Below are 27,865 nucleotides of genomic sequence, written 5' to 3' on the forward strand. Positions count from 1 at the left end.
TTATTATTTTGAGATATGTTCCATCAATACCGAATTTATTGAGAGTTTTTAGCATGAAGGGCTGTTGAATTTTGTCAAAGGCCTTTTCTGCATCTGTTGAGATAATCATGTGGTTTTTGTCTTTGGTTCTGTTTATATGCTGGATTATGTTTATTGATTTGCGAATGTTGAACCAGCCTTGCATCCCAGGGATGAAGCCCACTTGATCATGGTGGATAAGCTTTTTGATGTGCTGCTGGATTTGGTTTGCCAGTATTTTATTGAGGATTTTTGCATCTGTGTTCATCAAGGATATTGGTCTAAAATTCTCTTTTTTTGTTGTGTCTCTGCCAGGCTTTGGTATCAGGATGATGTTGGCCTCATCAAATGAGTTAGGGAGGATTCCCTTTTTTTTTTTTATTGATTGGAATAATTTCAGAAGGAATGGTACCAGCTCCTCCTTGTATCTCTGGTAGAATTCAGCTGTGAATCCATCTGGTCCTGGACTTTTTCTGGTTGGTAGGCTACTAATTATTGCCTCAATTTCAGAGCCTGCTATTGGTCTATTCAGGGATTCAACTTCTTCCTAGTTTAGTCTTGGGAGAGTGTAAGTGTCCAGGAAATTATCCATTTCTTCTAGGTTTTCTAGTTTATTTGCATAGAGGTGTTTATAGTATTCTTTGATGGTAGTTTGTATTTCTGTGGGGTCGGTGGTGATATCCCCTTTATCATTTTTTATTGCGTCTCTTTGATTCTTCTCTCTTTTCTTCATTAGTCTTGCTAGCGGTCTATCAATTTTGTCGATCTTTTCAAAAAACCAGCTCCTGAATTCATTGATTTTTTGGAGGGTTTTTTGTGTCTCTATCTCCTTCAGTTCTGCTCTGATTTTAGTTATTTCATGCCTTCTGCCAGCTTTTGAATGTTTGCTCTTGCTTCTCTAGTTCTTTTAATTGTGATGTTAGGGTGTCAATTTTAGATCTTTCCAGCTTTCTCTTGTGGGCATTTAGTGCTATAAATTTCCCTCTACACACTGCTTTAAATATGTCCCAGAGATTCTGGTATGTTGTATCTTTGTTCTCATTGGTTTCAAAGAACATCTTTATTTCTGCCTTCATTTCGTTGTGTTCCCAGTAGTCATTCAGGAGCATGTTGTTCAGTTTCCATGTAGTTGAGTGGTTTTGATTTTCTTAGTCCTGAGTTCTAGTTTGATTGCCCTGTGGTCTGAGAGAGAGTTTGTTATAATTTCTGTTCTTGTACATTTGCTGAGGAGTGCTTTACTTCCAACTTTGGAATAAGTGCGATGTGGTCAATTTTGGAATAAGTGCAATGTGGTGCTGAGAACAATGTATATTCTGCTGCTTTGGGGTGGAGAGTTCTGTAGATGTCTCTTAGGTCTGCTTGGTGCAGAGTTGAGTTCAATTCCTGGATATCCTTGTTAACTTTTTGTCTTATTGATCTGTCTAATGTTGACAGTGGGGTGTTAAAGTCTCCCATTATTACTGTATGGGAGTCTAAGTCTCTTTGTAAGTCTCTAAGGACTTGCTTTATGAATCTGGGTGCTCCTGTATTGGGTGCATATATATTTAAGATAGTTAGCTCTTCCTGATGAATTGATCCCTTTACCATTATGTAATGGCCTTCTTTGTCTCTTTTAATCTTTGATTTTTTAAAGTCTGTTTTATCAGAGTCTAGGATTGCAACCCCTGCTTTTTTTTGTTCTCCATTTGCTTGGTAGATCTTCCTTCATCCCTTTATTTTGAGCCTATATGTGTCTCTGCATGTGAGATGGGTCTCCTGAATACAGCAAACTGATGGGTCTTGACTCCTTATCCAATTTGCCAGTCTGTGTCTTTTCATTGGAGCATTTAGTCCATTTACATTTAAGGTTAATATTGTTATGTGTGAACTTGATCCTGTCATGATATTAGCTGGTTATTTTGCTCGCTAGTTGATGCAGTTTCTTCTTAGCATCGATGGACTTTACATTTTGACATGTTTTTGCAATGGCTGGTACCTGTTGTTCCTTTCCATGTTTAGTGCTTCCTTCAGGATCTCTTGTAGGGCAAGCCTGGTGGTGACAAAATCTCTAAGCATTTGCTTATCTGTAAAGGATTTTATTTCTCCTTCACTTATGAAACTTAGTTTGGCTGGATATGAAATCTGGGTTTAAAATTCTTTTCTTTAAGAATGTTGAATATTGGCCCCCACTCTCTTCTGGCTTGGAGAGTTTCTGCCGAGAGATCTGCTGTTAGTCTGATGGGCTTCCCTTTGTGTGTAACCCGACCTTTCTCTCTGCTTGCCCTTAACATTTTTTCCTTCATTTCAGCTTTGGTGAATCTGACAATTATGTGTCTTGGAGTTGTTCTTCTTGAGGAGTATCTTTGTGGCATTCTCTGTATTTCCTGAATTTGAGTGTTGGCCTGCCTTACTAGGTTGGGGAAATTCTCCTGGATGATATCCTGCAGAGTGTTTTCCAACTTGATTCGATTTTCCCCATCTCTTTCAGGCACACCAATCTGACATAGATTTGGTCTTCACATAATCCCATACTTCTTGGAGGCTTTGTTCATTTCTTTTTACTCTTTTTTCTCCACACTTCTCTTCTCGCTTCATTTCATGCATTTGATCTTCAATCGCTTTCTTCCAGTTGATTGAGTCAGTTACTGAAGCTTGTGCATTTGTCAAGTATTTCTCGTGTCATGGTTTTCATCTCTATCAGTTCTTTAAAGTCTTCTCTGCATTGATTATTCTAGTTATCCATTCATCCATTCTTTTTTCAAGGTTTTTAGTTTCTTTGTGCTGGTTACATAGTTCCTCCTTTAGCTCTGAGAAGTTTGATCGACTGAAGCCTTCTTCTCTCAACTTGTCAATGTCATTCTCCGTCCAGCTTTGTTCCGTCACTGGCAATGAGCTGCGTTCCTTTGGAGGGGGAGATGCGCTCTGATTTTTTGAATTTCCAGCTTTTCTGCCCTGCTTTTTCCCCATGTTTGTGGTTTTATCTGCCTTTGGTCTTTGATGATGGTGACGTACTGATGGGGTTTTGGTGTGGGTGTCCTTTCTGTTTGTTAGTTTTCCTTCTAACAGTAAGGACTCTCAGCTGTAGGTCTGTTGGAGTTTGCTTGGGGTCCACTCTAGACCCTGTTTGCCTGGGTGTCAGCAGCGGATGCTACAGAAGATGCTTGGGGTCCACTCTAGACCCTGTTTGCCTGGGTATCGGCAGCAGATGCTACAGAAGATAGAATATTGCTGCACAGCGAATGTTGCTGTCTGATTCTCGCTCTGGAAGCTTCATCTCAGCGATGTACCCCACCATGTGAGGTATGAGGTGTAGGTCTGCCCCTAGTGGAGGATGTCTCCCAGTTAGGCTACTCAGGGGTGAGGGACTAACTTGAGCAGGCAGTCTGTCCGTTCTCAGATCTCAACCTCCGTGCTGGGAGATCCACTGCTCTCTTGAAAGCTATCAGACAGGGGCATTTACCTCTGCCAAGGTTTCTGCTGCTTTTTGTTTAGCTATGTCCTGTCCCCAGAGGAGGAGTCTACAGAGGCAGGCCGACCTCCTTGAGCTATGGTGGGCTCCACCCAATTTGAGCTTCCAGGTGCCTTTGTTTACCCACTTAAGCCTCAGCAATGGCAGGTGTCCCTCCCCCAGCCTTGCTGCTGCGTTGCAGTTAGATCTCAGACTGCTATGCTAGCAATGAGGGAAGCTCCATGGGCGTGGGACTCTCCGGGCCAGGTGTGGGATATAATCTCCTGGTGTGCCATTTGCTAAGACCCTTGGTAAAGTGCAGTGTTAGGGTGGGAGTTACCCAATTTTCCAGGTGTTGTCTGTCTCAGTTTCCCTTGGCTAGGAAAAGGGATTCCCTTCCCCCTTGTGCTTTCCAGGTGAGGCGATGCCTTGCCCTGCTTCTGCTCTCGCTGGTCGGGCTGCACCAGCTGACCAGCACCGATTTTCTGGCACTCCCTAGTGAGATGAACCTGGTACCTTAGTTGAAAATGCAGAAATCGCCCTTCTTCTGTGTCTCTCATGCTGGGAGCTGGAGGCTGGAGCTGTTCCTATTCGGCCATCTTGGGCACGCCCCCTTGAGTGAGTTTCTTAATCCTGAGTTCTAGTTTGATTGCACTGTGGTCTGAGAGACTGTTATTTATTTCCATTCTTTTGCATTTGCTGAGGAGTGTTTTACTTCCAGTTATGTGGTTGATTTTAGAATAAGTGCTATTTGGCTCTGAGAAGAATGTATATTCTGTTGATTTGGGGTGGAGAGTTCTGTAGATGTCTATTAGGTTCACTTGATCCAGAGGTGAGTTCAAGTCCTGAATATCCTTGTTAATTTTCTGTCTCATTGATCTAATATTAACAGATCTAATATTAAACTCTCCCATTATTATTGTGTGGGAGTCTAAGTCTCTTTGTAGGTCTCTAAGAACTTGTTTTATGAATCTGGGTGCTCCTGTATTGGGTGCATATATATTTAGGATAGTTACCTCTTCTTGTTGCATTGACCCCTTTATCGTTATGTAATGCCCTTCTTTATCTTTTTTGATTTTTGTTGGTTTAAAGTCTGTTTTACTAGAGACTAGGATAGCAACCCCTACTTTTTTTTCCTTTCCATTTACTTGGTAAATATTCCTCCATTCCTTTATTTTGAGCATCTTTGCATGAGATGGGTCTCCTGAATACAGCACACCAATGGGTCTTGACTCCAGGCTGTGTATTTTAATTGAGGCCTTTAATCATTTACATTTAAAGTTAATATGGTTAGGTGTGAATTTGATCCTGTCATCATGATGCTAGCTCATTATTTTGCACATTAGTTGATGCAGTTTCTTCATAGTGTCATTGATCTTTATATTTTGGTGTTTTTTTGCAGTGGCTGTTACTGGTTTTCCCTTTTCATATTTAGTGTTTCCTTCAGGAACTCTTGTAAGGCAGGTCTGGTGGTGACAAAATCCCTCAGCATTTGCTTGCCTGGGAAGGATTTTATTTCTCCTTTGCTTTTGAGACTTAATTTGGCTGGATGTGAAATTCTGGGTTGAAAACTCTTTTCTTTGAGAATGTTGAATATTCGCCCCCATTCTATTTTGGCTTGTAGGGTTTCTGCAGAGACATCTGCTATTAGTCTGATGGGCTTCCCTTTGTAGGTGACCTGACCTTTCTGGCTGCCCTTAACCTTTGTTTCAACCTTGGAAAATCTGATTATGTGTCTTGGGGTTGCTCTTCTTGAGGGGTGTCTTAGTGGTGTTCCCTGTATTTTTTTAATTTGAATGTGGGCCTGTCTTGCTTGGTTGGGGAAGTTCTTCTGGATAATATCCTAAAGTGTGTTTTCCAACTTGGTCCATTCTCCCTGTCACTTTCAGGTATGCCAGTCAATCATGGCTTTGGTCTTTACATGTAGTCCCCATATTTCTTGGAAGATTTGTTTGTTCCTTTTCATTCTTTTTTCTCTAATCTTGTCTTTATGCCTTATATCAGCAAGGCATAAATAGTCTCTGATGTCCTTCCAGTTGATTGATTTGTTTATTAATACTTGTGTATGCTTCAAGAAGTTCTCGTGCTGTGTTTTTCAGCTCCATCAGGTCATTTATGTTCCTCTCTAAACTGTTATTTTAGTTAACCATTCCTGTAACCTTTTATCAAGGTTCTTAGCTTCCTTGTGTTGGGTTAGAACATGCTCCTTTAGCTCGGAGAAGTATGTTATTACCCACCTTCTGAAGCCTACTTCTGTCAGTTTGTCAATCTCATTCTCTGTCCAGTTTTGTTCCCTTGCTGGAGAGAAGTTGCGATTATTTGGAGAAGAGGCATTCTGGTTTTTGGAATTTTCAGCATTTTTGTGCTGGCTTTTCCTTATCTTCATGGATTTATATACCTTTGATCTTTGAGGCTGATGACCTTTGGATGGGATTGTTGTGGGGGGTCTTTTTTGTTGATATTGTTGCTTTCTGTTTGTTAGTTTTTCTTCTAAGAGTCAGGCCCCTCCTCTGGAGGTCTGCTGTGGTTTACTGGAGGTCCACCCCAGGCCCTGTTTGCCTGGGTATCACCAGTGGAGGCTGCAGAACAGCAAAGATTGCTGCTTGCTCCTTCCTCTGGAAGGTTCATCCCAGAGGGCACTGCCCTGATGCTAGTAGCCAGAGCTCTCCTGCATGAGGTGTCTGTTAACCCCTTTTGGGTGATCTCTCCTAGTCAGGAGGCATGAGGATCAGGGACCCACTTGAGGCAATCTGTCCCTTAGCAGAGCTGGTACACTGTGCTTGGAGAATCCCCTTTGTCAGGATCAGCTTCTCTCTTCAGAGGCGGCAGGCTGGAAAGATTGAGTCTGCTGAAGCTGCGCCCACAGCCACCTCCCCCCGCAGGTGCTCTGTCTCAGGGAGATGAGAGTTTTATCTGTAAGCCCCTGAGTAGGGCTGCTGCCTTTCCTTCAGAGATGCCCTGCCCTGTGAGGAGGAATCTAGAGAAGCAGTGTGGCCACAACCGCTTTGCTGCACTGTGGTCAATTCTGCCCAGTCCAAACCTTCCAGTTTTCTTAGCATTGTCAGGGGAAAACAGCCTACTGAAGACTCAGTAATGGTGGATGCCTACCAAGCTCGATCGTCCCATGTTGACTTCAGACTGCTGTTCTGGCTGTGAGAATTTCAAGCCAGTGATTTTTAGCTTGCTGGGCTCCATGACAGTGGGACCTGCTGAGTGAGACCACTTGGCTCCCTGGTATCAGCCCCCTTCCCAGGGGAGTAAACGGTTCTGTCTCACCAGGGTTCCAGGTGCCACTGGCATACAAAAAAAACTCCTGCAGCTAGCTCGGTGCCTGCCCAAATGGCTGCCCAGTTTTGTGCTTGAAACCCAGGGTTCTTGTGTAGGCTCATGAGGGAATATCCTGATCTGTGGATTGCAAAAACCATGGGAAAAGCATAGTACCCAGGATAGGTAGCATAGTTTGTTCCTCACAGCTTCCCTTGACTGGGGGAGGGAGGTCCCCCAGCTGCTTGCACTTCCTGGATAAATGGCGCCCAACCCTACTTCCGCTTGCTCTCCATGGGTTGCACCCACTGCCTAACAGTCCCAATGAGATGAACTGGGTACCTCAGTTAGAAATGCAGAAATCACTAGCCTTCTGCGTTGGTCTTGCTGGGAACTGCAGACTGGAGCTGTTTCTATTCAGGTATCTTGGCCCTCCGAAATTTTTACCTCTTATCTTTATTGACTTTGACTTAAAGTGTTACTACATAAAATTTTCTTGAACTGCGTTTTATACCACACCAGAATATTTTGCTATGCTATACAGAGGTTTTGGCTCATATTTTTCCAGTTTTGGTTGCCAGAATTCACAGGAATTTTATGTGGCTAGCTGGAAAATATTAAAATGACCAATTTTACAAGTAGCATTCATTTGCATCTCAAAGCACTTTAAGGCCGTTGTCTAATAGCATTAGCTCGTGTTTGTCCAGAGGTGAACAAGGCACATCAAATTGGTGATTTTTAATGTTTGCCTCCAGTGGGTGTTTTTAAGTTTCTTTAGAAGATTACAAATACTTCTTGGTTTTGAGTTTTGTTGATTAAAAGTTGCTAGTCATTATAAGATTATTTTTCTGGCAAGAATGTGTATTTTCTTAATGGAATGACACAAGTATTTAATGTAAATTGGATATACATGAGAAGTGAAGCCAGCTGGACTTCCTGGGTGGAGTGGGGACTTGGAGAACTTTTTTGTCGAGCTAGAGGATTGTAAACGCACCAATCAGTGCTCTGTGTCTAGCTAAAGGATTGTAAACGCACCAACGCACCAATGGACCAGTCAGTGCTCTGTAAAATGGACCAATCAGTGCTCTGTCAAATGGATCAATCAGCAGGATGTGGGCAGGGCCAAATAAGGGAATAAAAGCTTGGCCACCCGAGCCAGCAGTGGCAACCCGCTGGGGTTCCCTTCCACGCTGTGAAAGCTTTGTTCTTTTGCTCTTCATGATAAATCCTGCTGCTGCTCACTCTTTGGGTCTGCACTGCCTTTATGAGCTATAACACTCACTGCGAAGGTCTGTGACTTCACTCCTGAAGTCAGCAAGACCACAAACCCCCCGGAAGGAAGAAACACTAGACACATCTGAGCATCTGGAGGAACAAACTCCAGACACACCATCCTTAAGAACTGTAACACCACGAGGGTCTGCAGCTTCTTTCTTTTTTTTTATGTTTTTAAAAATTATTTATTTATTTATTTATTTATTTATTTATTTTGAGATGAGCCTCGCTCTCTCGCCCAGCCTAGAGTACAGTGGTGCGATCTCGGCTCACTGCAAGCTCCATCTCCCGATTTCACACCATTCTCCTGCCTCAGCCTCCTGAGTAGCTGGGACTACAGGTGCGTGCCACCACACCCGGCTAATTTTTTGTATTTTTAGTAGAGATGGGGTTTCACCTTGTTATCCAGGATGGTCTCAATCTCCTGACCTCATGATCTGCCCGCCGTGGCCTCCCAAAGTGCTGGGATTAGAGGCGTGAGCCACCACACCCATCCAGTGGCTTCATTCCTGAAGTCAGAGGGACCAAGAACCCACTGGAAGGAATAAATTCCGGACACATACATTTGGTTAATGGATAGAGGTTTTAAAGTAGGGATGGGAGGATGGTGGAAAAGACCATAATTTTTCATCAGTTTTTCTCATTGATTTTATGACTTGACTGCTTTGGATTTATAGTGTTCTTTTTTTTTTTTTTTTTTTTCTCTGTGTGTGTGTTTTGGTTTTTTTTAGGGAGAAGTTATAGCACTGGATAAAATCTTCAGCAAAGTAGAAAAAATAAAGCAGAATGCCTTATTGTTAGGGCTGAATTCCATCAGGGCATTTTGTTTTGATGGAACAAAGGCGGTTAAACTTGATATGGTGGAGGACACAGAAGGTGAGATATTTTGATTTTCTTACTTTTTAATTGACAAATCATATATATTTGTTGCATACAGTGTGATGTTTTGACATGTATATGATTTTGTATACAATGCGAAATGATTAAAGCAAGCTAATTAACATATCCATCACTGTACTTATCCTTGTCTTGTGGGAATTTGAAATTTACTCTCTTAGCAGCTTTGAAATAACAAAATACGTTAGTATAGTCACCATGCTGTGCAGTAGATCTCAAAAACTTACTCCTCCTGTCCAACTGAAACTTTGTACCCTTTAAACAACTTCTCCCCATTCTTTTCTCCTCCTTCCTCCCCCAGCCTCTGGTAACAACTATTCTACTCTGTTTCTATGAGTTTGACTTTTTTAGATTCCCCACTTAAGTGAGATCCTGTAATATTTGTCCTTCACTTCCTGGCTTGTTTCACTTAGCATAATATAATGTCTTCCAGGTTTATCTATTTTGTTGCAAATGACATAATTTCTTTTTGTTTTAAAGGCTGAATGGTATTCCATTGTGTATATGTACCACATTTCCTTTATCCATTCATTTCTTGATGGATTCCGTATCTTGACTGTTGGGATGAGAGTGCAGATATCTCTTTGACATGCTGATTTAAATTCCTTTTTCTGTATACCCAGTAGTAGGATTACTGGATAATATGGTAGTTCTATTTATTTTTGAAGAACCTCCATACCATTTTACATAATGGCTGTATTAATTTACATTCTTACCAACAGTGTAAAAGAGTTTGCTTTTCTCTGCATCCTTGCCAGCATATATTATTTTGTATGTGTGTTTTTATGATAGCCATTTTAACTGGGGTGAGGTGATATCTCATTGTGGTTTTGATTTGCATTTTCCTGATGATTAGTGATGTTGGGCATTTTTTCATATACCTGTTGGCTATTTATGTGTCTGTTAGGTCCTTCTCTCTCTCTCTTTTTAAAAATAGGTCTCTACTTTTGAAAGACCTATTTTGAAATAGGTCTTTATTTTTGAAAGATAGTTTTACTGAATATTAAATTCTTGGTTGACAGGTTTTTTCTTTTTTTTTTCTTTCTCTACTTTGAATATGTCATGTTACCATCTTTGGGGCTCCATTGTTCTAGATTAACCATCACCTGCTAATCTTTTACAGTTCCCTAGTACATGACGAGTTGTTTTTCCCTTGCTGCCTTTAACATTTTCTCTTTTCTTTTGACTTTCAACATTTTTACGATGATGTATCTGGTTGTGGATCTTTTTGCATTTGTCCACCTCAGAGCTAGTTGTTCCTTTTGGATGTGTAGATTGCTTTTCATCAAATATTGGTCATTTTCAGCCATAATTTTTTGAATATTTTCCTACCTTTTTTTCTTTCTTTCCTTTTGGGACTACCTAAGTTGTGTTAATAGTACCTAAGTTGTCTTAATAATGTCACACATTTCTCTGAAGTTTATGGTGATTTGTCTTCATTGTTATATCTCTCTGACCTTCAGATTATAACCAAAAAGCAGGTTAGCTGCATGCTGCATTTAGAGTCTGATAAACAAGAGTAAGATCTGGTACTAGGAAAATGGTTTATTCCAAAGCTGGCTTAGGGAATGAGGCACAAAGCATCCTGCCTTTATATGTGCTGCTTCACCTTTGGAGCAGAAAGCAGACACTTTTATAAGGTAAATGGGGAAGTGAAGGAGGGCAGGGCTCCCACTGCTAGCTGGTGCCTAATCTAACAGTTTAATTGGCACCTTCCTGGGCAGAAATAAGTTGTAAAAGTGGCCAAGCAGGCATGATTGGGATATGTTCTCCTGGTGGATGGAAGTCCCCCCTACTCCCCACAAGAGTGGCAACCCCTCGAGGGTGGAAGTTTCAAGACCACCTCCTGGGGGTGAAAGTTCACTGGCCAGTATGGTTTGGTCTGCCAATTAACTGTTAATTCTCTAGGAGAGATGTGTCTTGGAGGCTTAGTTAGAAGAACTTGCCCTGCAGAGAATGTCTGGTGAGGGGAAAGTGTGTAAAAGGTTAAATTTGCATTTCTGAAGGGCTAAGTAGGAAACAAACAGGAATGGGGAAAGGGGAGAAGATAACAGAAAATAATTTTTAAAATAGTAATTCATTCCTTTTTTCTTGGAAAAATGCAAGCACTCAGTTACAAGATTACGTAATCTGTATTCATCTGTCTTCAAGTACACTCATTTTTTTCTGTCAGCCTAACTGATTGAGCCCCTCTAGTGGAATTTTTAAGAATTGTACTTTCAACATCTTGATTTCCTTTTTTAAAAATTTCCCTCTGTCGATATTCTCTATTTGATGAAACATGACGACCATATCTCCCTTTACTTTTTTAAGCGTGTTTTCCTTTTTTTTAATTCTTTGAACATATTTTTATTGGCTGCTTTAAAGTTGTTGCCTACTAAATCTGGCAGCTAAACTCTCTCAAAGTTAACTTTTGTTTGCTGCTTTTATTTCCCCTACCAATAGGTCACACTTCCCTTTTTCTTCGCATATCTCTTATTTTTTTTCCGACTGAAAACCGGCACATTTTAGGTAATACTGTCAAGCGCATCCGTGTGAAGAGACACCAAACAGGCTTTGTGTGAGCAGTAAAGCTTTTAATTCACCTGGGAGTGGGTGGGCTGAGTCCAAAGAGTCAGCAAAGGGAGATGGGGAAAGGGTTGCTTTATAGGAGTTGGGTAGGTAAGGGCAAATTACAGTAAAAGGTGGTTATCTATTGTTAGCAGAGGAGGGGTTGCAAGATGCATGGTGGAGAGATCATAAGACTTATTGTCCAGAAGAAGAACGTCACAAAGTTGATCAGCTAAGGTAGCGCAAGGACAAGTCACAATAGTAAAATAGTATAATTTTAGTTAATCAGTTAAGGCAGGAACTGGCTGTTTTACTTCTTTGTGGTTTTTCTTTGCTCCAGACTTCTTGGCTCCTGCAGGCCACCTGGATGTGTATGTGCAGGTCACAGGGGTTATAATGGCTGAGCTTCGGCTCACAGGCCTGACAAATACATTGTAACAACTTGAATGCTAATTCTCCTCCTCCCCAGGCTTGTGGTGATAGTTTGCTTATTTGTTTACTGTCATGGCTCTATGACACTATTTTGGTAAACTGTATTCCTTCAGCATGTGCAGCTGAGATGACATTCTTCAGTGGCTTTTTTGACATGGGCATAGTAATCCTGGGATCACAGTGGTTTTAGTTTTAGCAGGGCTCACTTTGTCTCTTTCCCTGCTCTTTGTGTTAAACTGTGTGCTTCAGTTGGCATTACAAAGCACTGTTACCCTCCACTAATTGCAGATTGATTGCTTTATTCTTTTCAACAGTGCCCTGGGACATAAGTTGTGCCACCATCTGATCCAATGAATATGAGATCCTTTGCATAGGTCATCTTTCTGACCAGTCTGTGAGGTTTTTCCCAACCTAGAAGGCTCTTCTCACTGTCTCATACCTTGATTCTCTCATAAACTTCTCTGGTCTTTGGTTTAGCTGATTCTTCTCATGGAGCTCCTAGTGTGTCCGGAATTGGTGTGTTCTTGGTCTCGTTGACTTCAAGAATGAAGCCGCGGACCCTCACAGTGAGTGTTACAGTTCTTAAAGATGATGTGTCCGGAGTTTGTTCCTTCAGACGTTCAGATGTGTTTGGAGCTTCTTCCTTCTGGTGGGTTCATGGTCTCGCTGACAGGAGTGAAGCTGCAGACCTTCGCAGTTAGTGTTACAGCTCTTAAAAGCGGCGCGCCTGGAGTTGTTTGTTCCTCCCGGTGGGTGGGTTCGTGGTTTCGCTGGCTTCAGGAGTGAAGCTGCAGACCTTCGTGGTGAGTGTTACAGCTCATAAAGGCGGTGTGGACCTAAAGAGTGAGCAGCAGCAAGATTTATTGCAATGAGCAAAAGAACAAAGCTTCCACTGGTGTGGAAGGGGACCCGAGCAGGTTGCCACTGCTGACTTGGGCAGCCTGCTTTTATTCCCTTATGTGACCCCACCCACATCCTGCTGATTGGTCCATTTTACAGAGAGCTGATTGGTCTGTTTTACAGAGAGCTGATTGGTCCATTTTACAGAGAGCCGTTTGGTCCGTTTTGACAGAGTGCTGATTGGTGTGTTTACAATCCTTGAGCTAGACACAGAGTGCCAGACAGAAAAGTTCTCCAGGTCCCCACTAGGTTAGCTAGATACAGAGTATCAATTGGTGTATTTACAAACCCTGAGCTAGACATAGAGTGCTGATTGGTGTGTTTACAATCCTTTAGCTAGACACAGAGTACTAGACAGAAAGTTCTCCGAGTCCCCAATAGCTTAGCTAGATACAGAGTACTGAATGGTATATTCACAAATCCTGAGCTAGATACAGAGTGCTGAATGGTGTCTTTACGATCCCTTAGCTAGACATAAAAGTTCTCCATGTTCCCACTAGACTCAGGAGCCCAGCTGGCTTCACCTATGGGATCCTGCACCAGGGCTGCAGGTAGAGCTACCTGCCAGTCCCGAGTTGCGCCTGCACTCCTCAACACTTGGGTGGTCGATGGGACTGCGCACCGTGGAGCAGGGGGCAGTGCTCGTCGGGGAGGCTCAGGCTGCGCAGGAGTCCACCACGGGAGCTGGGCGAGGAGTTCGGGCATGGCAGGCTGCAGGTCCTGAGCCCTGCCCCGTGGGGAGACAACTGAGGCCTGGCGAGAACTTGAGTGCAGCGATGGTGGGCCGGCACTGCTAGGGGACCTGGTGCAACCTCCGCAGCTGCTGGCTCAGGTACTAAGCCCCTCACTGCCCTGGGCCGGCATCACCTGCTGCTCCATGTGCGGGCCGCTGAGCCTGCGCGCACTGAAACTCGCACTGGGCCGTGAGTGCCTGTGCCTCTCCTTCCACACTTCCCCGCAAGCAGAGGGAGGTGGCTCCGGCCTCAGCCAGCCCAGAGAGGGGCTCCCACAGTGCCGTGGTGGACTGAAGGGCTCCTCAAGCACTACCAGAGTGGATGCCGAGGCCGAGGAGGTGCCAAGAGCGAGGGCTGCTAGCACGTTGTCACCTCTCAATCCCCCTCTTAACAGGACACCCCAACTGCTGTTGGGAATTTGGCCAATGATCCCTCTAGCTACTTCCTGCTGGATGGGGTGATGAAGGGGCCCTGCGTTGTGGTGTCCTCCAGAGGGGAGCTCTCTAGGCCAGTGAAAGTGCCAGCAGGTTGGTCCAGGGGTCCTTGGTAGAAGTTGTTAGTTGAACTCATTTGGGGTTCCATTTGTAAGACCATCTGTTGCTTGATGGCCGTGATTCTAGAGGAAACAAATTTAACAAGAAGGTTAAAGATATGGGGCCCAAAGGGGAGTAACAGCAAGATGGCTGCCATGGGACCTAGAAAGGGGAGAAGCCATGTTGCCCCACTCCGGAGGTTGGTGTAAGAATTTGAAAGGCATTGTCTGATTTCAGAAGCCTCCTGTAAATGCCGGGCGACATCTCATACTATCCCTGACTGGTTAGTGTAAAAACAACACCCTTCCCCTAAGAAGGTGCAAAGTCCTCCTTTCTCAGCAGTGAGGAGGTCTAGGCCTCTGTGGTTTTGGAGAGTCACTGCTGCTAAAGAGTCTATTTGGGATTGTAGAGTAAGGATAGATTTCGTTATTTCTTGCAAACTGTCTGAGAAATCCTTTGAGAGAGTGTGTGGTACTAGGATAATCAAGTAGATAAACTGGCTATTCCAGTTCCTGTAGCAGTAGCCATGCCTAACCCTATAAGTAGGGGTATTAGTTGTATGGCTCTGTGCTGATGGACTTGAGCTTTGAGGGGTACTGATAAGGTCTGATTTCCTGGGGCAATATTAATGTTGGGATTTAGACTAAGGGGCAGGTGCCTGTCCAGTTAGTGGGGAGGCAGATACAGGTCGATGTTCCACATAAGAAGAATATACCTTGGCTGGGTAGATAGAAATTTACCCTGGCTTTTAAAGGAATAGGGTACGCTGTTTTTTCTTTACTACTTCCATCTCTCTTTCTTTCTCTTCGACTTGTCCTTTGTCTCTCTTTCTCTCTGACTCCCTTTTTCTGTCTTCTTTGACTCTCTCTTTGTCTCTCCTGTTTCTTCCTCTCTCTTTCTCTGACTTGCTATCTCTTTCTCTCTTTCCTTTCTACTGGTCTTTCCCTGCTTCTGCCAGCTGCTTATGCTGCTATTCTCTCTTCTCCTTCCCCTTTTGATGGCTTCAGCAGTGTAAGCCTGCCATCTCCTTGGGTTTTTGCACTGAGTGCAAAAACTCTATAATTTCCTTGTAGTGTTTAATGAGGGTTCCCCCAGAGGTTAGGAACTCCCTTTCTTTCCATATTGCAGCATGGGCATGTAGGATTAGATAAGCATAATTGCTATCCGTATACACATTTATTCTTTTTCCCTTTCCCAGTTCTAAGGCTTGGGTAAGTGCCACTAGTTCTGCTGACTGGGTGCTGGTCCCTGGGGCAAGAGGCTTGCTTTCAAGTACGGATACATCACTAACTATGGCATAACCTGCCCTTCGTATCCCATTCTCCACAAATGAACTTTCATCAGTATGTAGGTTAAGGTCAAGATTAGCTAAGGGGACTTCTAAGAGATCATCTTGGGCGGCGGAAGTCTGGACTATAATTTGGTGGCAGTCAGGCTTGATTGGTTCCCCATCCTCTGGGAGAAAAGTGGCAGGGTTGAGGGCCATCCATGTATGCATTTGAAGCACCAGTCCCTCAAGGAGTAGCGCCTGGTATCTAGGTAGGCAGTTGTCTGATAGCCATAAACTTCCTTTGGCACCAGCTTTGCCATTTACATCATGAGTAGTCCAGACAGTGAGATCCTTTCCTTGTATTATCTTGATAGCCTCTGACACTAAGACGGCCACCGCTGCAACTACCTGTAAACAGTGAGGCCAACTTTTTGCTACTACATCAATTTCCTTACTTAGGTCTGCCACTGGTTGTGGGGTTGTCCCCTGAGTCTGAGTAAGGACTTCAAGAGCTATCCCGGCTCTCTCTGTGACATATTGAGAGATGTCCTGTGGGAAGGCTTAAAGTTGGAGCTTGTACTAGGGTCTGCTTTAAAGTTTTGAAGGCTGTTTCTGCCTCTGGTTCCCATTCTGCTAGATGAGTAATTGCCCTCTGGGTTTCCTTGATTAAAGTATAGAGGGGCCTGCTATCTCGCTGTATCCAGGAATCCATAGTCTACAAAAGCCAGTGATTCCAAGGAACCCCTGCAACTGTTTTAATGTCTTAGGGTGAGGATAAGCCAGTATAGGCTGTATTTGTTCCTTGCTGAGGTCCCTGGTCCCTCTGGTTAAGATTAGGCCTAGATATTTGACCTGCTGTAGGCAAAGCTGGGCCTTCGACCTAGACACCTTGTAGCCTTGATTAACTAGAAAGTTCAAGAGACCTAGAGTAGCCTGCTGGCATGAGGCTTCCAAACTGGTAGCCAAAAGTAAATCATCCATATACTGAAGGACCAGAGTGCCTGGACTTGAGAAGTGGCCTAGATCTTGGGCCAGTGCCTGACTAAACAGATGAGGGCTATCCCTAAACCCTTGGTGCCAGATAAGGGAATAAAAGCAGGCTGCCTGAGCCAGCCAGCGGCAACCCGCTCAGGTCCCCTTCCACACTGTGGAAGCTTTGTTCTTTCGCTCTTTGCAATAAATCTTGCTGCTGCTCACTCTTTGGGTCCACGTCGCCTTTATGAGCTGTAACCCTCACTGCGAAGGTCTGCAGCTTCACTCCTGAAGCCAGCAAGACCATGAACCCACCGGGAAGAATGAACAACTCCAGACGCACCGCCTTTAAGAGCTGTAACACTCACCATGAAGGTCTGCAGCTTCACTCCTGAAGTCAACGAGACCACGAACCCACCAGAAGGAAGAAACTGCGGATACATCTGAACATCTGAAGGAACAAACTCCGGACTACCATCTTTAAGAACTGTAACACTCACCACAAGGGTCTGTGGCTTCATTCTTGAAGTCAGCGAGACCAAGAACCCACCAATTCCGGACACAGTAGCCTTCTCTTAATTGCTCACCACCACAATCTCCGTTATTTTCAAGAATGTGCTGAGGCTGAAAATTCCCCACCTTCTGTTCTAAATAAAGTTGGTTTGTTACAGTAGGTAGCTAGTCAGACATAAACAGGGCAGGAGAGGGCCTCCACAACCAGGAATGTCAGGCAAGCATCAGGTGATGGTCAGGTGTTGTTAACTGTCTCTCTAAAATAATAATACTTGGTTGCAGCCAGTGCCAGGGAAAGGCAGTCTCCCAGAAGACAGAAAAAACATGAAACTGGTGATCAGCTTTCTGATAAGATCTCAGGAGTTGGCCGAGTGGGCTCACACATGCACACTAAGAGGCAAAGTCATGGATGTTTAACTGGTATATGACCTCCTAGGGACTTTCGGCTGGTAAGGGAAGAACGCCTCAGCGAGAATGCACACAACTCCAGTAAACATGTTACTGGAAAGGGGTCCGGATCCAGATGCCAAGAGAGGGTTCTTAGATCTCCTGCAACAAAGAATTCAGGACGGGTTCATAGAGAAAAGTGAAAGCAAGTTTATTAAGAAAGTAGAGGAATGAAAGAATGGCTACTTCATAGAGCAGCCCTGAGGGCTGCTGGTATCCCTTTTTTTTTTTTTGAGATGGAGTCTCACTGTGTTGCAAGTCTGGAGTACAGTGGCGCTATCTTGGTTCACTGCAACCTCCACCTCCCAGATTCAAGTGATTCTCCTGCCTCAGCTTCCCGAGTAGCTAGGACTGCAGGCGCCCGCCACCACACCCAGGTAATGTTTTGTTGTATTTTCAGTAGAGACAGGGATTTCACCATGTTGACCAGGATGATCTCAATATCTTGACCTTGTGATCCGCCCATCTCGGCCTCCCAAAGTGCTAGAATTACAGGCGTGAGCCACCGCGGCTGGCCTGTTTGCCCATTTTTATGTTTATTTCTTGATTATATGCTAAACAAGGGGTAGATTATTCATACCTTCCATTTTTAGACCTTATAGGGTAATTTCCTGTTGCTGCCATGTCATTTGTAAATTGTCATGGTGCTAGTGGGAGTGTAGCAGTGAGGACCACCAGAGGTCACTCTCATCGCCATCTTTGTTTTGGTGGGTTTTAGCTGGCTTCTTTATTGCAAACTGTTTTATCAGCAAGGTCTTTATGACCTGTATCTTGTGCTGACCTCCTGTGTCATCCTGTGACTAAGAATGCCTTAATTTGCTGGGAATGCAGCCCAGTAGATCTCAGCCTTATTTTCCCCAGCCCCCATTCAAGATGGGTGGTTCAGACGCCTCTGATAAACACACTGTGCGTGCTCCCCTCCCAAGTGCTAGCAGGCCACTGTGCATGCTGGCAGCCCACCTCAAGGGAAGAATCAGGAGAAGTAACACCAGACCCCAGAAGTATGTCAACATAAAAACCCCAAGTCAGACGGTCAGACCATGCACTTGATCTCGCAAGTCGCCCAGTTGGCCCTCTTCCAAGTGTACTTTACTTCCTTTCATTTATGCTTTAAACTTTTAAATAAACTCACTCCTGCTCTAAAATTTGCTTCAATCAAGATCACTCTGCCTTACGCCCCTTGGTCAAACTCTTTCGCCCAAGGGGGCAAGAATTGAGGTTGCTGCAGACCCACACAGAGTTATTCCTGCTAGCAAGTTCACTTGGGGAGACCTTCAGAACTCTGTTCTTCCTTTCTGCCTCTTGGGTAAAACCTCTGGGCCACTGCTCCAGAGATGGGGGCAGGGCAGTGGTTTGTTTCTCTTGGAGGCAGACTCTTGATGCTGGTCTGGGGTGGCAGCCTCTAGTCTTCTTGGCTTGTCTCTCCTGGGATGGAACCTCTTCACTTTGCTCTTGGGTGAGGGCAATCAGGGCTTAAATATTCTCAGCCTACTGTGCCTGGGGTAGAGCTTCCCACATATGAATGGGGGCTGGGTGGAGGAAGATAGCACCAGTTCTCTGGCTCTTATCTGAAATTATAGCCTGTGCGAGGTGGAGCTGGGGCAAATGAAACAAGCTGACAAGCCTGTCCCTCTTAGGGAGAGACCACAGTCCTTGCATTCCTTGACTGGGAGCTTAAGGAGAGAGGGAGTCTTGTGTTCTTGGCTGCACCCACATGAACTGGATATTATTCTGAGCTTCAGAGAAGAGGAAGGCAGTTGGGAAAGGGAGAAAAGAGTAGGTCATAGCACAAATGCACAGATTCTCACTGTTCTTATTAAGATGTAGTTGATTTTCTTAAATAAATGTATCTTCATTTGTTGTATGGTCTTAGGACATTTTCCAGAGACTTCAAAGGGTTGTTTTTGTTTTTGGCACTGGAGAGAGGGTCTGCAGAACTCCCAGTGCCCTTATTCCAGAAGTCACGTCAATATCATTTAACAAAAAATTGCTCCTCAATTACACACCACCTCAAAGTAATGCAGTTTTAGAGATCCCTAAGTGTAGTTTCAGGTGCGAAAGGAAAATAAATCTTGGGACCCAAATCACTAAGCTAAAGGGAAAAGTCAAGCTGGGAACAGGTTAGGGCAAACTTGCTTTCATTCTATATCAAAGTTGTCCCTCTGCTCACCTGAGACAAATGCACATCTGATTGCCTTCTCTCCCCTGTTTATGTAAAAATGCAGATTTATTGAGCCAGACTAAATTGTGTATTCAGTGGAAGGCTGATCAAGACTCAAAAGAATGCAACCCTTTTTCTCTTATCTACTCGTAACCTGGAAGCCACCACTTACACCTTACCAGAGAACCAATGTACATTTTACACATATTGATTGATGTCTCATGTCTTCCTAAAATGCATGAAAGCAAACTGTACCCCCAACCACTTTGGGCACATGTCTCAGGACTTCCTGAGGCCGTGTCACAGACGTGTTCTTAACCTTGGCTAGATAAACTTTCTAAGTTGACTGAGACTTGGTTCAGATATTTTGCATTCACACAGGACTATATATTATGTGAAGAAGCGTTTAATAAATACAAATATGAGGCCAGGCAAGGTGACTCATGCCTGTAATCCCAACACTTTGGGAGGCCGAGGTGGGCAGATCACGACATCAGGAGATCGAGACCATCCTGGCTAACACGGTGAAACCCCGTCTCTACTAAAAATACAAAAAATTAGCCAGGCATGGTGGCGGGCGCCTGTAGTCCCAGCTACTTGGGAGGCTGAGCAGGAGAATGGTGTGAACCCAGGAGGTGGAGCTTGCAGTGAGCTGAGATCACGCCACTGTACTCCAGCCTGGGCGACAGAGCGACGTTCCATCTCAGTAAATAAATAAATAATAAAAATATGAGTATTCTTAAACTACAAATAATCCTTAGTATATATCTCATGCCTTTCTAATTTTGAATAAAGAAACTTCACTTACACCAGGTATGTTTGGGGGTCATTTTGGTGATCCTAGCCTGTTCTAAGAAAGGTCTGGAATATTTTTAGGTGTTTCATAATTTAACTTGTATATAATCATCATCTGGTACTTCAGTGAGAATATTAGAAGTGGTGAGTGCAGAGATGACAATTACTATTACCTTTCACAGGTTCACTATTTACAGTTGTGTCCTATATAAGACATACGATTGAGGGTGAGTGGGCTGAAATGCAGCCCATAGTTTCTTCGTCATGGTACAAGACCATTGATATGGAGCTTGGGCACCTTACTCATTTTTAACACAGGTACCTTGTGGGCTTTCAGGTAGCCTGGGCCTTTAAGGAAATGTTGTGAGTTATGTTTTACAGGAATTCAGCTGGCCACAGGACTAAAAGACAACCAGAAGGTATTTCAGTAGGGAGAATTTAATACAAATTTATGCCAGAGAGAGATAATATAAACCAAGAGTCTAAGGAACTAGTTGAATCGATGTTGGCGGGCTGTAAAGCAAAGGAGAGCCCTGGGGCAACCTAAAGCTGATGAGTGCAGGGAGCAGCCATTTCCCCCGAGCCAGAGAAACGAAGGGAAGGGCCATCTACCACAACTGAAAGGCTTAGAGGATTCAAGACCAGCCTGGTCAACATGGTGAAACCCCCATCTCTACTAAAAATACAAAAATTAGCTGTGCATGGTGGCATGTGCCTGTAATCCCAGCTACTTAGGAAGCTGAGGCAGGAGAATCGCTTGAACCTGGGAGGCAGAGGTTGCAGTGAGCCAAGATGGTGCCATTGCACTCCAGCTTGGGTGACACAAGTGAAACTCCATCTCAAAAAAAAAAAGGGCTTGGAGGAGAGACTCTGTGGAGCTAGGCTTCTCATCTCAAAGGTCCTTCCTAACTGCTGCTTTTTCCGCAGGACTCAGAGCAGGGCACCTCCTGGAACTGTGTTATAAGTAGAGTTTTGGTGCCGCAAAAGAAATAGCTCTCGAAAATACAATTTTCTTTTTTTCTTCTCCGCAAGGCGATTTACTTCTATAGAAGGGTACACCCTTACTGATGGAGCAATGGTGAGCTCACACTTGGACAAGGGAGGGGAAGGGGTTCTTATCCCTGATGCATGTGGCCCCTGCTGCTGTGTCATTCCCCTGTTGGCTAGGGTTAGAACACACAGGCTAAACTAATTCTGGTTGGCTAATTTAAAGAGAGTGACAGCGTGGATCAGAATGAGTCAGGCAGGAGCGTGTAATCGGAATGAGTGAGGGTGGAGCAGGTGATGGGAAAAGGTTGTTTTACGAGGAAGTTAAGTTTAAAAGTAGAAGGCAAAGAATTGAACATACTGACATTGATTCTTTGAAGAGAAATTTAGAACTCATATCTTATAATTCCTTCTTCTTGCATTTTCCTTACAGCTCTTTCTCTTCAAACTTCTTTAACATGTCTTGGCTTAGTTGTTCTGCTTGATTTTCCAAAAGAAGAAGCTTCTCTGGATAAGGTGGAGATAGTTAAGGGAAATTTTTATTAAGTGCCGTTTCTATGAGCCTCTGCACCAACCCACGGATGCATGATACGGCACAGCACCCAACAAGAAGTACACCCATTATGGCCGTGAGGGAAGTAAGAATTGAGGCTGTTATTCCTATTTACCAAACCACTTTTCTAGCCATCCTGTAAAAGGGTCATTTACCCTTGAGTTCTTGGCTAACTCAGAGCGCTCAGACCTTGCAATGCCTTTGTTGTACTTCCATCAGGGGCAGTGTTGTTTGGGATGAAGGTACAACACTGAGTGTTAATCATGAATCAAACTCCTCCTCTTTCTGCTAGTATCATGTCTAAGGCTATCCTGTTTTCCTAAGCCATCTGACAGTAGCCCCTAATTGCTCAGCTATTCCTTTAACAGCATGTCTAGCGTAGTTAATAAATCGCCATTGGTTGTAATAGATGTAGTTTATCCAATCTACATTTTTGTTAATTGTCACCCACCAAAATATTGACTCAAATCCTGCAGCTATTTGATTTCGGGCTTTAAATTGATCTGGTATTCCCCATGGGACTCCAATTGCGTCTAAATAGACATGAGAGTCGAAGGACCCATAAGGGGCTTCTCTTGCTTTACGATGTCCTATTTTTTCTTCCTCTGGTTGATGACATGCCAGGGTGAAAGGGATAGCTAATTGGACTAAAGCACAAGTGCCACTCCAGTTACTCAGTAGAGTGTCCAGTAAAGGTCCACCACAATACCACCACACATCGACTCAGGGACGAACAAGGGCTGACTGATTGGTAAGCTCTTGAAAATTCTTAAGCTCACTGCATCCCTTCAGGTCTTCAAGGAACACTGTTTCCTCCTTGTCGTGAGAGACACAAAGTGAACTTAGTGTTGGGGGATGACCCATGGGGTGTGAAACTTCAGGATATAGCAGAGAGAGAGCTTGGCATGACTTGTTACCCCAGGCTGTAGAATCCTGGAAAAGTGCTACCATGCATCCCATGCCCGGTCAACTGGAGGACCACCCTCGTGGAAAGGGGGCAGTCTGGGCCTCTGGCCTGCCATGCACAAGCATAACAATTGCTTTTGTTTACCGTGCGGATGGAATATTTGACCCATTCCAACCAGGCATTTGCATCTTGGTATCCTGTCTCAATTGCCAAAGTGTAAGTCTTTAAATTCTACAGTAGCTATCTTGGTCTTGTCGTTAGATGGAGGAGAAGCAATTGTTCCCTTGTGAGAAGTTTTGGAATAAGGCTTAGAGGAAGGTGCAGGCGGTGGGGGGATCAAAGAAACTCGTTTCAAAGAATCCAACAGGATCTGTCCCTGAAACATCAGCCCCCATACCATAAAACCTGCTTAAAGAAGGGAACCGGCTTAGAAAGGGGTAAGAACCTTGAGGATTTGAGATAATAAACTGTATAGGATTGCAGTGGTTTAGCTGAGAGTTGGCGGGGGAGGGGAGTGTCTCTTTAGTAAGATGAATGTATGGTTTTAGGAAATTACAAAAACAGATTGGACCAACTACGACATAAAAGCTCTACATTGGGGCACATGACACCTGGTTGACACCGGGGTCTTTATCGAAATCTCCCCAGATTAAGTGGTCCAAATTCACTAATACCCAGTCTGAGGAGAGCCAGGAGGGACAGAGGTACTTTTCTGAAGTGGAGAGCTGTCTTTGACTTGGGAAGTCCTCACAGGGTATAAGGAGGCAAGCATCAAATGCAGTAGTTTGAGGTGAAATTGACTTGCTTATGTTAATAACTAGGTGGTGAGCAGTAGAGCGAGGAAAGAAGAAAGAGTAATAGATGAAAGAGTTAAATTCTTCTTAGTTTTTGTTTGGTAGGGTTTTCCCCTGGGACTATGGTCCATGACTCTGGATGGGGAGGTGCTTTCTTGACTCAGGTGTGATGAGTGCATCCTCTCTCTGCTGTACGGACTGCAGTTTCAGTAGTTAGGAGCACTAAGTAAGAACCTTCCCAGACTGGCTCGAGCTTCTCCTTCCAGCTTTTGATGAGGATGTGATCCCCAGGCTGATGTTAATGCACCAGGAACTCCAAGGGTGGCGCCTGTACTAATAGACCTTTAGTTTCAAGAGAAGGGAAAATAAAAGATAGACCAAGTATATAATTTTTAAGGGATTGATCTTTTGTTTCAAAGGTAGGAATATCAGAAGCAGAGTGTAAATAAGGCAATCCATAGAGCATCTCATAAGGAGAAAGACCAATATCTTTCCATGGCATAGTTCGAATTCTCAGCAGGGCAATTAGGAAGACACTTGGTCCATGGCAATTGAGTCTTTAAGACTAACTTGGTTAAGTGGTTCTTTAAAGTCAGATTCCTTCTACTCTCCCTGATGAGGCTCAGTGCCAGGGAGTATGGTATTGCTATCTAATGTCTAATGTTTGGGATAGCTTTTTAACAATGTGTGTGGTAAACTGAGTTCCATTGTCTGAATCAATGTTTTCTATTAGTCCAAACCTGGATACTATATTTTCAATTAGGGCCTTAACTACATTATTGGCTGTCGCATTTGAAACGGGGATAGCTTCGGCCCAGTGAGTGAGGTGGTCTGCTATCACTAGTAAATATTTTAGACCGCCTATTGGAGACATTTCTGTGTAATCAACTTTGATACTTTGGAATGGACTTAAGCCTGGATTCCTTCACCTGAGAGGTAATCTTTTTATAGTCTGTTTATTAGTTTTCTTACATGCTAAGCAACTATTTATATCCTGTTTGGCCAGGGTATAAATTCCTATACAACCATATACTCTGAGAATTATGTCACAAATGGCCTGGGGCCCCCAGTGAGTCCCTTGATGTAGCTGGGATAAGACTTCCCTCATAAGGGGTTTAGACAACATTTCTCTCTGGTCTGGCAATATCCATTTTCCTTCTGAATTTTCTTTAGCACCTATTTTTATTAGTTTTTCCTTTTCGGTGGAAGAGAAAATGGGGATTACAGTAGGAGGAGGGAGGTGGGGAGTTAAGTGAAAAGTACGCATTTCAGAAGACACAGCAGCCTGATTGGCTACCTGATCTGCTAGGTTATTTCCTCAACTTTCAAAAGAAAGGCTTTTCTGTGTCCAGGAACGTGGACAATAGCTATTTCTTCTGGCAACTGAAGATTATTTAATACTTGGGTGATTAGCTTCTCGTGAACAGGGTCTTGGCCTTTACTATCAGTGAGACCTTGTTCAGTCCAAATTTTCTCAAATGTATGAGCCATTCCAAAGGCATACCTGGAATTGATATAGATGGTTCCTTCCTGGTTCTGTAAGTACTTTAAGGCTTGGCTGAGTGCAGACAGCTCACACGTTTGAGCAGACCAACTGTTGGGCAAGTTTCCTGACTCTATTTCTGCAAGAGTTTCTCCATCAATCACTGAATGCCCATTGTGTCTTTTTCCCTAAATCACCCGGGAGGAACCACCTATGAATAAGTGCCATCCAGTCTGGAAGGGAGTTTCTTCTAGGTCTGGTCAAACCTTTGTATGGTAATAAATTAAATGTAACGTGTGTTCCCTCCTTAGATTTGGATTCCCAGTTAGGAAACCTGCTGGACTGAGTGAATTTTCAGTGGTCAATGTTAAATCATTCTTTTCTAACAGAATGGCTTCATACTTTAAAATTCTCGACTCAGTAAGCCATCTCTCTGCTTTCTGGTTTAAGATATTCTAACTTAGTGAGGCGTGCTTGCTGTCAATTTTCCCCCAAAGGTTAACTTTCTGCTTTCTTCGACTAATACTGAGGTAGCTGCGATGGACTGGATGTGTTGAGGCCATCCACAAGTGACCGGATCTAAGACCTTTGATAGGAAGGCTATGGGCTGCTGGCGGCCTCCATGTTCTTGAGTCAGCACTCCTAAATCTACTCCACTGTCCACATTAACAAAAAGGTGGAATGGCTTTTCTTGGGAGGATGAGGCTAAAACAGGGGCAGTTATGAGCCTTTCCTTCAGCTCCTCGACTTGATCAGCTTCCTCAGAAGTCCACAAGATATGATTAGGCTTCTCCTGGGCAAGTTTTTGATATAACAGTTTACTGTACAGTGCATATGAGTCAATCCATAAGTGGCAGTATCCGACTAACCCTAAAAATTTCCTGAGTTTGGGCTGGGCATGGTGGCTCATGCCTGTAATCCGAGCACTTTAGGAGGTCCAGGCAGGCAGATCATGAGGTCAGGAGATCGAGACCATCCTGGGTAACACGGTGAAACCCCATCTCTACTAAAAATACAAAAAATTAGCCGGGCATGGTGGCGGGCACCTATAGTCCCAGATACTCAGGAGGCTGAGGCAGGAGAATGGCATGAACCTGGGAAGTGGAGTTTGCAGTGAGCCGAGATCGCGCCACTGCACTCCAGCCTGGGTGACAGAGCGAGATTCCATCTCAAAAAAAAAAAAAAACATTCCTGAGTTGTTTAGTTTGAGGCAAGGGTAGGGACATGAGTCCCTCAATTTGTTCAGGCTTTATTCTTCACTTGCCTGCACTTATTAAGTGGCCTAAATATTTAAATTTGGACTCTACATACTGGAGCTTTGTTTTTGAGACTAGTAGCCCCTCAACCTGCAGATGGTTAAGAATATGTGTAGAGAAGTCAGTTAACTTCCCTTTATCCTCACCAGACATAAGAAGGTCATCCACTTACTGGCGAATGCATATTTGTTTTGGGATGACAACTTTTTCTAGAACTTGTTCTAAAATTTGGGCAGAGGGAGAATGCGGTGGAGAATATGGAATGGAATGTAGAATGGTATGGAGAATGCAATGGAATGGAGAATGGAATGGAATATGGAATTGAATGGAATGGGGAATGGAATGGAAAATGCAATGGATGGAATGGAGAATGGAATGGAAGGGAGAATGTAATGGAGAATGGAATGGAATTGGAAATGGAATGCAATGGGAAATGGAATGAAAAGGAATGTAGAATGGAATGGAATGGAGAACAGAATGGTATGGAGAATGGAATGCAGTGGACACTGGAGAATGGAATGGAAAATGCAATGAAATGGAGAATGCAGTGGAATGGAGAACGGAATGGAATGGAGAGTGGAATGGAATGGAGTATAGAATAGAATGGAATGGAATGCAGAATGGAAAGGAATGGGGAATGGAATGGAGTGGAGAATGAAATGGAGAATAGAATGGAGGATGGAATGGAACAGAGAATGGAATGGAGAAAGGAATGNATGGAGTGGAGAATGAAATGGAGAATGGAATGGTATGGAATGGAAGATGGAATGGAATGGAGAATGGAATGGAATGAAAAGGAGAAGGAAATGGAGAATGGAATGGAGAATGGAATAGAATGGCATGCAGTGGTGAATGTAATGTAATGGAGAATGGAATGGAATGGAATGGAGAATGGTATGAAGAATGTTATGGAGAATGCAGTGGAATGGGGAGTGGAATGGAATGGAGAATGGAATGGAATGGAGGATGGAATGGAATAGAAAATGGAATGGAATGGAATAGAGAATGGAATGGTATGGAGAATGGAATGGAATGGAGAATGGAATGGAATGGAGAAGGCAATGGAAGGGAATGGAGAATGGAATGGAATGGAGAATTGAACAGAATGGAATGGATAATGGAATGGAATGGAGAATGGACTGGAATGGAATGGAGAATGAACTGGGAAATGGAATGGAAAAGGGAATGGAATGGAGAAGGAAATGGATTGGAGAATGGAATGGAATTTAATGGAATGGAATAGAGAATGGAATGAAATGGAATGGAAAATGGAATGGACTGGGAAATCAAATAGAGGATGGAATGGAAAGGAGAATGGAATGGAATGGAGAATGGAATGGACAGTTGAGTGTAGTGAAACGGAATGGAGAAAGGATTGGGATGGAGAATGGAATGGAAGGGAGAATAGATTGGAGAATGGAATGGTATGGAATAGTGAATTGAGAATGGAATGGTGTGTAGAATGGAATGTAATGGAGAATGGAATGGGATGGAGAATGGAGTCGAATGGAGAATGGAATGGAGAATGGAATGGAATGAAATGCAATGGAGAATGGAATGGAATGGAATGGAATAGAGATGGAATGGAGAATGGAGATGGAATGGAGAATGGAATGGAATTGAATGGAGAATCGAATTCAATGGGGGAATAGAATGGAATGGAATAGAGAATGGAATGGAATGGAGATGGAGTGGAG

General features: G+C 43.7%; 1 protein-coding gene across 4 annotated transcripts in view; it reads left to right on the forward strand.

The window, feature by feature from the left end:
* The window catches only part of NSUN6 (NOP2/Sun RNA methyltransferase family member 6), a 78,843-nt gene that overhangs the window by 43,605 nt on the left and 7,373 nt on the right, over positions 1 to 27,865 (forward strand). For all 4 annotated transcript variants that reach the window (XM_025397257.1, XM_025397258.1, XM_025397259.1 and 1 more), the window contains one exon: positions 8,716 to 8,860. In XM_025397257.1, coding sequence (XP_025253042.1) covers positions 8,716 to 8,860 — 145 coding nt within the window. The remainder of the gene's footprint in view (positions 1 to 8,715; positions 8,861 to 27,865) is intronic.

Source organism: Theropithecus gelada, chromosome 9 (genome assembly GCF_003255815.1).
Source record: "Theropithecus gelada isolate Dixy chromosome 9, Tgel_1.0, whole genome shotgun sequence".
NCBI lineage: Eukaryota > Metazoa > Chordata > Mammalia > Primates > Cercopithecidae > Theropithecus > Theropithecus gelada.